The 12321-nt window shown below is 42.3% G+C and overlaps 1 protein-coding gene across 2 annotated transcripts in view; it reads right to left on the bottom strand.

Moving 5' to 3' along the window:
• Window positions 1–12321, bottom strand: part of phip (PHIP subunit of CUL4-Ring ligase complex) — a 48312-nt gene that overhangs the window by 28138 nt on the left and 7853 nt on the right. For both annotated transcript variants that reach the window (XM_079801797.1, XM_079801798.1), the window contains exons 8-12: window positions 10283–10504; window positions 8382–8482; window positions 7981–8051; window positions 6763–6863; window positions 5762–5802 (exon numbers count right to left, since the gene is read on the bottom strand). In XM_079801797.1, the coding sequence (XP_079657923.1) occupies window positions 5762–5802; window positions 6763–6863; window positions 7981–8051; window positions 8382–8482; window positions 10283–10504 (536 nt within the window). The remainder of the gene's footprint in view (window positions 1–5761; window positions 5803–6762; window positions 6864–7980; window positions 8052–8381; window positions 8483–10282; window positions 10505–12321) is intronic.

The raw sequence follows: 12321 nt of genomic DNA, 5'->3' as shown, positions 1-12321 counted from the left end.
CACACAGGTATCGGCGTAAGTAGTGCTGGAGGAGCTCAGGGCTCTCGGGGGAGCTCACCTGAGGAAATATCGCACGTATCCAGTCCGTGGAGTGGAGTGGCGAGCAAGCGAAGACACCCGAACGAGTTGGGTGTCGCCCAGCCTGCAGCTCTGCAGATGTCTGCTAGCGAGGCACCATGCGCTAAAGCCCAAGAGGAGGCCACACTCCGAGTGGAGTGTGCCCTCACACCAAGGGGACATGGTCGACCTTGCTGCTGGTAAGCCAAAACAATGGTGTCCACTATCCAGCGAGACAACCTTTGCTTTGAGAGAGCACTTCCCTTCCACTCTCCACCATAACAGACAAAGAGCTGGTCTGAGGTCCTGAACACTGCGTCATGTCTACGTAGGCGCGGAGGGCGCGTACTGGACAGAGCAATGCCAAGGCTGGGTCTGCCTCCTCCAAGGCAGCGCTTGCAGGTTCACTACCTGTCTCTGAAGGGAGTGGTAGGAACCTTGGGCACATATCCAGGCCGGGGTCTCAGGATCACGTGAGAGTTAGCCGGCCCGAATTCCAGGCACGCTTCGTCAACTGAAAATGCCTGCAGGTCCCCGACCCTCTTAAGAGAGGCCAACGCGGTCAGCAGAGCCGTCTTCATCGACAGGAACTTAATATCAACCGACCGCAAAGGCTCAAAGGGAGGCCTCTGCAGAGCACTTAAAACTACTGAGAGATCCCAAGAGGGTACGAGAGGAGAGCGAGGAGGATTCAGTCTCCTCGCCCCCCTCAGGAACCTGATGATCAGGTCGTGCTGACTTACCTTTTTGTTCTCCAAGAGATCGTGGTGGGCAGATATAGCGGCCACATAAACTTTGAGGGTGGTGGGAGACAGCCCACGCTCCAACCCCTCTTGGAGAAACTCAAACACGGACCCGATCGGGCATTTCCAGGGGTCTTCTGGCGGGAAGAGCACCAGGTGACGAAGAGGTTCCACTTCAACGCATAGGCATGCCGAGTGGACTCTGCCCTAGCGGAAGTGATGGTGGCGACCACCGTAGGTGGCAGGCCACTCAAACCTGCCGCGTCCCGTCTAGGAGCCACCCGTGGAGGTTCCAGAGGTCGGGACGCGGGTGCCAAAGGGTGCCCCGTCTCTGAGTAAGGAGGTCCGGTCTCAGAGGAATAGGCCAGGGAGGGGCTGTCGCAAGGAGTATGAGTTCGGGGAACCAGGTCCGGCCGTGCCAGTACGGGGCGACCAAAAGGACCTGCTCCTTGTCCTCCCTGATCTTGCACAGGAGCTGTGCGAGTAGGCTCACTGGGGGGAACGCATATTTGCGTAGGCCCCGCGGCCAGCTGTGCGCCAGTGCATCCGTGCCGAGCGTGCCCTCGGTCAGGGAAAAGAACAGGCTGCAGTGGGAAGAGTCGTGGGAGGCAAACAGATCTACCTGTGCGTCGCCGAACTGTTCCCAAATCAGCTGGACCGTCTGGGGATGGAGTCTCCATTCTCCCGGGAGAGGCTGAAACCGCGAGAGCTCGTCGGCTGCGTGGTTCAGGACCCCCGGAATATGGACAGCACGAAGGGACCTCAGGCGCTTCTAACTCCATAAAACGAGATGGCGGGCGAGTTGAGACATACGACGGGAGCGTAGACCGCCCTGGTGGTTGATGTACGCTACTACGGCCGTGTTGTCTGACCGGACAAGCACATGTTGACTCTTCAGCAGCGCTCGGAAGCGGTGCAGGGCGAACCGTACTGCCAGCAACTCGAGGCAATTGACATGCAGGAGGCGCTGGGGTCCTGTCCAGGAGCCCGCGGCTGCTTGTCCATTGCACATGGCACCCCAGCCCGTGGCAGAGGCATCCGTCGATACGACAACATGCCTGGAAACTCGTTCTAAGGGCACACCGGCCCGTAGAAAACTGAGGTTCGACCACGGGGTGAGCGTCTGTAAGCAGGCCCGAGTCACTTGGATCCGGGGCATGCCAGACAGCCATGCCCATCTCGGGACTCGATCGCGAAGCCAGTGCTGAAGCGGTCTCATATGAAGCAATCCGAGCGGCATTACCGCGGCTGCAGATGCCATATGCCCCAGGAGCCTCTGAAATAGTTTCGGTGGAACCGCACTCTTGCTCTCGATTTGACGGAGGCAAGCCAGCAGAGACTGCGCGCGCTCGCTCGTAAGCTGCGCGCACATGGCGACCGAGTCGATCTCCATACCGAGAAAAGAGATCCTCTGCACGGGGCAAAGTTTGCTCTTTTCCCAGTTGACCCGAAGGCCCAGACGGGCTAAGTGGTGGAGAACCAGATCTCTGTGTCCGCACACCTGCTCTCGAGAGTGGCCCAGTATGAGCCAGTCGTCGAGGTAGTTCAGGATGCGGACCCCGTGCTGCCGAAGGGGCGCAAGGGCTGCCTCGGCAATCTTCGTGAAGACGCGAGGGGACAGAGATAGCCCGAATGGGAGAACCGCGTACTGATATGCCCGCCCCTCGAAAGCAAACCGTAGGAACGGTCTGTGTCGAGGAAGGATGGAGACATGGAAGTAGGCGTCCTTCAGGTCGATCGCTGCAAACCAATCGTAAGGACGAACGCATTCGAAAAGGCGTTTCGCAGTCAACATCTTGAACGGAAGCCGGTGAAGGGATCGGTTCAAGATGCGAAGGTCCAGGATTGGTCGTAACCCACCGGTTTTCTTGAGTACAATGAAGTAGGGGCTGTAGAACCCCGACTTCATCTCGGCCGGAGGGACAGGCTCGATCGCACCCTTCGCCAGTAGAGTGGCAATCTCCGCACGCATGACGGGGGCATGGGCCCTGGTCACGGTATAGCGGACTCCCCTGTAACGGGGAGGAGCCTGCGCGAACTGAATCGCGTAGCCGAGCCCGACGGTCCGCTCAACGTCCTCCACATCACCAGGTAAGGCCAGGTGTTCTCCCGGACCACAGCTGTGGACATCGCCCAACCCAGGGAGCATGTGGCCACCTTCACCGCCCGGGGGCGGGGTCAGTTGCGGCACGCAGCTCAATGAAGAGCCCTGGGTCGGCTCCACCCTTGTGCATGTGCAAAGGGGCGGCGGCCTGCCCGTAGCTCTGCGGGACCACGCCACCGAAGTAGACGAGCCCACAGGCTTTGGGAGGGTGCTTAGGACAGCCACACCACGCCACGTCAAAGCCCTCTGTGGACACCGTAGATCTCGAAGAAGCTGACAGAGTCTCAGAAGGCTGTAGGAGTGAAGAGGTAGGTACTCTTGGCTCCGAAAGCAGAACATAATGCGATATTGCCACGTACTTCCTTATATACTCACGCGGTGAGGCGGAGTTACGTATGCAAATTCCGCATGCCCCATGGCATTGGCACGCCATTGGGCGTTTTCTCTAAACTCGAAGTTGATAGGCTTCTAAGCGAAACCCCCATTCGTTAGTCACTAACGTTACGTCGTAGTGACTGAACGAAAGGGAATATGTTTAATGCACTGGTAGTTCCAAGTCAGTTTAATCATCGTTCAATATTAATGCGCTACTTTAATTGAAGCGCACACACACATAAGTCACTAGCACAGAGATCGTGCTGCTCACACACAGAAACAGAAGCACAGAAACTTGCTGCCCTGTGACTTTTATTAATACATTTACTTCACTACTGATTCGCAACATTATATTACTCAGCAAGGAGTTTGTAACGTTGCTGTTTTTGAAGTAATTAAACTCACAGCTTCACTGCTAGTAGAGACGCTGCAGACACAGGTAATTCACATGCATCTCTTTCTCTCACTCGCTCTTTCTCAATAGGCTAATTCATTCAAATAAATGGAATAATTCAATCAAATAAATGTAACCTTACCACACTACTTGATCACTGTGCCTGATTTAGAGCAGACAGAACACTAGATCTAACATAACCATCATTTTAACCCTTCCAGTCAAATTTAGCTCTGCAAACATCAATGAGAGCTTTAACTTGTCAATGCTGGCAAATTATCATAGTATAAGCAGGATAATCCACGGCTAGCTGTGCATTAAACTATTTAAACACACTCCACGGAAGCAAGCACCCATCGATTCCTGTCAGGCGTTTTTTTACCTCCACGTTGTGCATTCAAATAGTTTTTGCCCCGTGCTGGCAAAATGAGTCACAATGAGCAAATTTTCAAAAATTTGTTATTTTTATTTTCACAGTTTCTATTAAAAAACCTTCAAAATGATGTATGATTTGTTGGAATCAGACAAAAATTTACTGAGCTATACCTATTTGAAGTCGACGGAATCTCAAATTCAGTTTTGAGAAAAATCTAGTTCTGAAGGTTCCTAAACAAAATCACCTAGCAACTATACCTTAAAATCCCTGGTAATAACACCAAACTTGGTAAGATACAGTACAATAACAATTAAGATACAGTCCCGCGCGGATCTATTATAATACCGTATTCCACATCAGATGTTTTCCCCCAACACTTAACCAAACGTTTCTTTCAGACATAACAGATGTGAATACTCGCCAAGACAGATATTTTGAAATACTGTAATTCTATGTATATGTGTGCATGGTTCAGACTCATGCCATCGAGAATTCGCTATGAATATTCACAAAGTTGGAATGCTGCACTTTAAAACTATACCAAACTTGTGCAGAGGGGAAGCACCAGTGGCCGAGAAGCAAGCACTGCATTTTTATAACTGCATTTTTCATGAACAAAGGAACGGTACTCCTCTCTGAAAATGGACAAATAAATTTAAAATGTTAAATTGCTATTTTGAGCACTGGGATCGGAAGACGAGGGCTTAACTAATTTTTATGAAAACCTCAAATGAAAACCTCAAATTCGACCAAAATTTTAATTTTTCACTTGCTTTGCTTGTAGCTCGGAATTAGCCTGTGTGCATTCTGACTCATCTTAATCTTAATATATTATGCAATTTTGATTCTCAAGTAAATGTATTTTGGGATGTTTATATATTTTTGCTGGAAAACAAGAAAAATAATTACTAAGAAAATGATTTTTGCAGTCTACAAAGCAGTGGCATAGCATTAATGTGAATTAAAGACAAAAATTGCATTAAACTGCAAGGTCGTGACGAGCTGATAAGTTTGCATAAACATAAGAGTGCATTACTCTATGAGGTAGTATGGCTCTAAAAATGAGTCAGAGTGTTACCCCATTAAATAAGACCGAACCAGTAACACACAATGCACACACAGTCTACTCATTTGTGGCATGGACATCTTCTTTTTGACAGTATACTCTTCTGCAGTTCTATTGATTTGTGAGATTTCTTCCCTTCTTATATATGCAACACTGGATGCTGTCTCCTCCGGTAAAAAAAAAATGTTCATGTGAACATCCATCTTTTTAATTCCTTAGGGACCTGTTACAGACCTCTCCATCCTACTACTCTCCTTCCCTCTCCTTCTTCTCCTGTCACACTCTCTATTTCCCCTTCCCCCAATGCAAAAACATTTGCTCATTAAAGTAGAGCGAGTGAGGAACATAAAAGAGATTGCAGAGACTGAATAAAGAATTGGTGTGTGTGGGTAACTGTCATATGCCTGTTGTTTAAGTAGAAAGACATTTCACGCACCAGAATTCTTGTACGATGTGTATCGTAGGCATCTGACACGCATGTTTGTGTGTGATAGGAACAAGGGTATTTTTTCTGCCGACAACATCAGCTCATAATAATTATAAGAACCCCCACATCCCATTAATCCAACAAACCTGACATACGAACACACACTCTCTCTCTCAAATTTGCACATGTACACAGATAAATGGAGCTAGTGTTGCTCACCTATCTCCACTATGGGAGAACTGGATGCTGTCGACTTTATCCTGAGGAAAAATATGAAGTCATTAAAAAACATGAGGGGAACCTCAAAACAATAATGTATTCCTGCAACAATAAAGCAAGAAAAGAGAATGAAAATGAGGTGCTTTAAAACAATAGATCAACATTAGATTAACATTGAGAATTTTTTTTTAGGTGGACACTATTACACACATATATACACATTGGGGGGTTGTATAACATAATAGTTGTAACATGATCAAATGAATTATCTTATATAATGCAAATATTATATTAGACCATTATGAAATATAATAGTATAAAAGCAGTTTATTATATTTGTCTCTGAACCACAAAACCAGTCGTAATTGAGATTTATACATCACCTCAAAGCTGAATAAATAAGTGTTCCAATGATGTATGGTTTGTTAGGATAGGCCAATATTTGGTCGATATACAACTATTTGAAAATCTGGAATCTGAGGGTGCAAAAAAATCTAAATATTAAGAAAATCGCCTTTAAAATTGTCCAAATGAAGTCCTTAGCAATGTATATTACTACTACTACTAATTTTTGTTTTATACATTTACAGTAGGAAATTTACATCATATCTTCATGGAACATGATCTTTACTTAATATCCTAATGATTTTTGGCATAAAAGAAAAATTGATCATTATGACCCATACAATGTGTTGTTGGCTATTGCCACAAATATACCTGTGTGACTTATGACTGGTTTGGTGGTCCAGGGTCATATATAGTATAATTATATAGTATATTATATACTAACTTACAAAATAGAATAATTAATCATAATTATTAATGCTTTTTTTTTTTTTTTTTTAGAAAAGGGTCACAAACACAGATTCAAACTTGGGCCATTTGTGCAAGAAACAAAAAGTCAATACGCATGCTCTACCTCTAACTTTTTCGACATCTAAATTACATTTTGTTTATTAAGGTGTAAATGGTCACAAAATGCAAACAAACGCATTACATACTGTGTGAGACTCCAGCTCAGATATCTTCTCTGGTTGACCACCTCCAAAGTAATAAACTCTAATGATGTGATCAGTGCTGCCTGTTGCGAGGAACATCCCACCTGAAATATCATCAAAAATCACTTAGCATTACATAAATTATAATCACTAACACAGCATTAATGTGCATACAAATCAGAAAAAATCCCTCATTAACAAAAGCTTTGTCATCATTTTCATGTAGAGGGAATCTCACAAATAAGCAATAACCACAATATGGTGTTAATGAACAAGAACTCAAAAAGTTCAAACTAATTTAGACTGTGTAATACCAAAGAAATGTAGAGGAAAAAAATAGAATCTGTGTGTGCATGTCTATCTGGGTGAATGCCAGTCGAGCGTTTCTTTTCTTCAGTAATGTGTGTTTGAAGAGCTCCTGCAGCGATGAACACTCTTTTTAAAAAAGTCTGTGATATCTGTCTGACAACAAGATATTTATAGCCTCACTTTGTAGAAAATGTTTAAGCCAAAACGATCCGCTGTCACTCTATAATCTGCTTATAAGCTTTCAGAACAATGAAAACATGGGAATAGTCACTTAATATCACATTTCTATGTAAGCACACACAGTCTTAGATATATGGCTGTCAAATGACAACAATTTGTAGTTGAATTACATGATTTGCAGGTGAAATAAATCAAATTAACTGCAAATAATCATATATATAAATATTTGATTAGAAAAACCCACAAATTAAGGTAATAATGTCAAACAAAAACAGTGAAAAAGCAAGCTTAGAAGTTAATCTTGTTTGTTTTATTTCCATATTATTGAGCTTAATTCTATCACTGGCCAACTGTCCACAGTAATACATTAAATCAAATTTGTCAATCTGTCCAGTAAAGATTTAGACAAGACTGTGCATTTCATTAACAGCCGTAATCAATATAGATTTTCTCAATTCAAACAAAAGTTATATTCCATTTTCTATCGTATATAAAAGATCACATCTGTATCATGTCATATGGGAAAGCAGTTAAAAAAACTGGCAGATACAACTGATCAGTGTCCCAAGTGTCTCATTTTCGAACACATCACATTTTACTGCAAGTGCAGTGTTGGAACAAAAGCATTTTGTCAGATAGGTTCCTGATGGGAGAGGCTGTGAATGGTAAAAGAAACCTAATAAAATGGGAGCAGGTAGAGGTGAGAAAAGAGCTTTGACACTTCTGGCCTACCTGCACTAAAAGAGGAACAGATCATCTGCACGCCTGGTCTGGGCCGTTCAACGAATTTGCTGGGCCGCTGCCTGCACACACATACAAAACACACAGAAGCATGATGAGTGCCAGAATATAGGCTCTTATTGGTCTTTCATGACCCTTATTAAAGGTGAAGGGTGTCATTTCTGTACCAAATGGATTTGCAAAAACAATGGTTGAAGAAATAATAGTCTCAGCACATTAAGTTGGGCAAAGAGAAAGTTTTTAGCACAGAAAAATATGACATTTCAGCTCTGTTCAAAAGAAAATGACATGTTTCTCCTTTATATTAATTCAACTAAACAAAAAGAGCTTCAAATGAAAACACTCTAAATCTTAAAGTCCCACAGATGTGTGCAAGAATAAAGGAAACTCACCCAAATTTGAGTGTGCATGCGTCCCACTGCCAGAAACAGATGGTCCCGTCAGCTCCAGTGGAGGACAGGAACCTCTTATTGCCACTGCACAGAGGAGAAAACTACACACACACAAACAGCTGAAACAGGTTTGCAACACATTAAACATGGTCTCTATGAGTGGCTGTGCAATTGTGCTTGACTATACCATACAATGCACATATATTTGCCAATGTACATGTATACCGTTCAAATGTTTGGGGAAAGTACAATTTTGTTTTTAAGAAATTAATTTTATTCAGCATGGATGCATTCAATTCTATCCATTAGTGATGTTATGGTGAGGAAATCTTCACACCGGTATATTAAAACTGGTATTATCGTTATGAATGTGCACTCACTTTTCACTTCCGCTACTGAGTTTGCGATCTCGCGTATAAGGCCTATAACTTGCTGACATCATGGAGCCGCTATGTATATGCGGGGCATTGAAACCGCTCGAATTCACAATCACGAGTAGGCAACTCTGCATATAGGGAGCAGTGGTACAGACCGCACATTTTACAAGATGAGATATTTGTCAATGACGCTCAGTATCTGTTGCACACCAAATTATCCGTCATTGTTCTGTCATTCATCTCATTTCTCCTTACTCTCGTTACATCTGACTTCTGAAGCATTGTGCTGCGACTCTGCAGCTCGTGCTGTATATGGAGCAGAGCAGATGCTTTCGATTTATACTTGGAGCCTCTGAAAGATTGCGTGTACTTCAGATATCTTTAGTCAGGTGCATTTACATTGTGACTGTGCCTCAAATGCAATCATTTGTTTACAGAAGTGTGACCCAAAAGACCCATATAAGTAAGCCAGTTAGGTCAGCATCTGGTCAATGTATCATGGGCTCTCCATGGGAGAGGTCCTATCAGGTCATCATCTGATTACAGTATCATTGGCTCTCCATGGGGTGTTATTTTATTGTTTGTGGCACATTTGTTACCAGATAAAAAGGTATGGTCTCAAAGACAGGTTTAAGATTATTTGAAGGACATGCTAACATTGCTGCTGAAGAACTGCTAAATTACAACCTTCAATAAATTGAGGATTAAGTGACACTGAATACTAGACTAATGGCTGCTGAAATTTATATTAATATTTCTCAATAATACTGCTTTTACTTATCAAATAAATGCAGCCTTTGGGAGCATAAGAGACTTTTAATAAAGCATTAGAGATATTTAAAAATCTTACAGACCCAAAACTTTTGAACGGTAGTGCAGCTACTGGCTACTAGTTTCACAGTCATTTTGGCAGTAATAGTTCTGCAGTTTCTTACAATCAAGGAAATGACTGTAAAACAGAAGCACAATTTGTGCTGTACTTACAATAATGTGTCTGCATTACAATAATCTCAATATTTATATGCACTACTTTGTTTTAATACTATTTTGTTGGCCTTCTTGTACATAATAAAAGTGCACCTTCTTACCACAGTACTATTTCACACAATGTACTATTAATTGTTTATAATAGATATGTTTGCACCATAACACAGAACAATCAGTCATAATGCCTAGTTTATTTTCTCCATGTACATCCAATTGTGTTCTGTGATATCGGCAGGAAGATAATTAATTTAAAGGTCCAAGTTTCCAGCCAAAAGGACTATTAATCACCATAATGTTGACTATTTATACTATTATCCTACAGTGGTGTTCAATATGGTTGTCTTTTACACTAATTTAGTGTACAACCGCAGAAAAGGACCTAGAATGGAATTGATTACACAGTAAAAATCTAAATAGGCTATGTTATTGTAGGGAAAAAACCACTGTTAAATCTTAAATAGAATTCTTTATAGTGGGGAATTTCTCATGCATATCTCTGTGTGTCTGTTAAAATGTGAATGTAAATGTATTGCACACCTGTAATGACGTGATGGAAGCAGCGTGGCCCTCCAGTACCGCCAGCGGGGCGCAGGTCTGCAGGCACCACACTCTGATCATTTTATCACAGCTGCCGGCTGCCAGCAGTGTGTTCTCATAATTCACAGCCATGTCTGAAATCTCTGCCGCATGACCTCTCAGTGTCGCCAGCAAACGCCCGTTATCCGTCGCCCAGATCTTCACCAAACAGTCGTCTGAACCCTGAGGAAACACACCACAAACGGTAACCCCTCGGACCCTGCTAAAGTCATACGTCAGAATGAGCTGCTTTTCAGATGGAGTCTTCTTTCCGAAGATCTCATCAGAAAGTTTGGTCTCTGTGCAGCCAAATAAAATCCACAAGAATGTAGTTCCAATGTAGAATCAAGTGTTTTGCAAATTAATTAACTCATGCAGAGATTCCAGCCAATTGTCTGAAGCTAAACCAATGCCCGCTGGGTCTGTAAAGATGGACGTATCGAGTCAAATGCACTTAATACAATTAAATAGGCTCAGATAACAAGCTCGGTCTGCACCAAGAGAAGCACATTACCTAAGAGTGAGTAACAATAACCAAAAAACAAACACAAAGTTGATGTTACCCTAAAACAACCCATTGTTTTATGTATCCAAACCACTTTTGGAAACTTACCTTGGTCATAAAGTCAACATGAAATCAAAATGACTATTTACTTAATGACTTTAATTAATGTTCCTAGTCTTATTGAGAACAATTCTTCAGTGCATGTTATTCCAAATAAATAACTTTCCTTTCCTACTTTAGATATTTAGCTTTCTACAATAGCCTGGGCCTGTGGAAAATTTCTTATTATTTATTATGAAACATATCTAATACTACTTACAATTGATTATTGTTTTAAAAGAAAACTTTCTGATCGATCCTGAATATTTATACATATTGTACAGTATGTAGTGGGACAAGTATTAAATTGCTGTTAAATTTTGAAATTGATGCTTTTATTCTGAAAGTCTGCATTAAATTGATCAAAATTACATTAAAGGACATCTATAATGTTACAATAGATTTTCCTTTTCAAATAAAAGTTGCTCTTCAAAATTCCTATTCATCAAATAATCCTGATAAAAAACTGTATTATGCCTTCCACAAAAATATTAACAAGTAGTACAACTGTTTTCAACATTGGTAATAATAAATGTTTCTTGAGAATTAAATCTGAAGGATCATGTGACACTGAAGACTGGAGTAATTATGCTGAAAATTCAGGTTGGCCTTCACTTTTAAAATATATTAAATAAATGCAGTCTTGGTGAGCATAAAGAGACTTCTTTTAAAAGCAGTAAAAAAAATGTTTGACCCCAAACGTTTGAATGGTAGAGTGTACATCATACGAATGCTTCCTGCAGAAACATTACAAATGTCTTCTAACACACTATTCTTTACTAATAGTACATCTAGAGAGTCCAATGTGAATTTATTTCAAGGTGAATCAAACATGCTAAAAATGCAGCACTGTGGCATTGCATTTCCATGACAACAAGCAGAGGATCATAAAAAGCAAGTGCTACCTAAAGCAGTCTTTCAAATAACAGCTTGATTGAAAGATGCTTATTTTACTCAAATAATCAGCTTGCCATTTACCTCCTCATTTCGTGAAACTCAAATTTACCAACATGAAAATATCACTGTTGTTTCCAGAAACACTAGAATTAACTGCTGTAAGACAACCGTTAATATGCAGGCCACACATGCATATCGAATTGAGCAGAGAAAAATGATCCCCAAGCCACACACAGAGACGAACATTCCCGAAATCTGTTAAACACAGACGGAATGCCAATGACACACTGGCTAATGGCTCAGGAATATGAAAAAGATTATTTTATTCGTGGCTTGCAGCCAAATCCACAAAAGAAACACTTTTTTCAACATGCGCGCACAGACACGCCCCCCTACGCCGGGAGAAAAAGACCTATAGAAAGAAAAAAAAGAGGAGGAAATACACAGAGAGACCCAGATTGAAAGAGGAAAAGACAAAGAGAACAGGAGTAAGAGAGAG

The sequence above is a fragment of the Gobio gobio genome, assembly GCF_949357685.1.
Source record: "Gobio gobio genome assembly, chromosome: 21".
Taxonomy (NCBI): Eukaryota; Metazoa; Chordata; class Actinopteri; order Cypriniformes; family Gobionidae; genus Gobio; species Gobio gobio.
The sequence above is the reverse complement of the archived record's forward strand: the minus strand, read 5'-3'. Positions and strand labels throughout refer to the sequence as shown.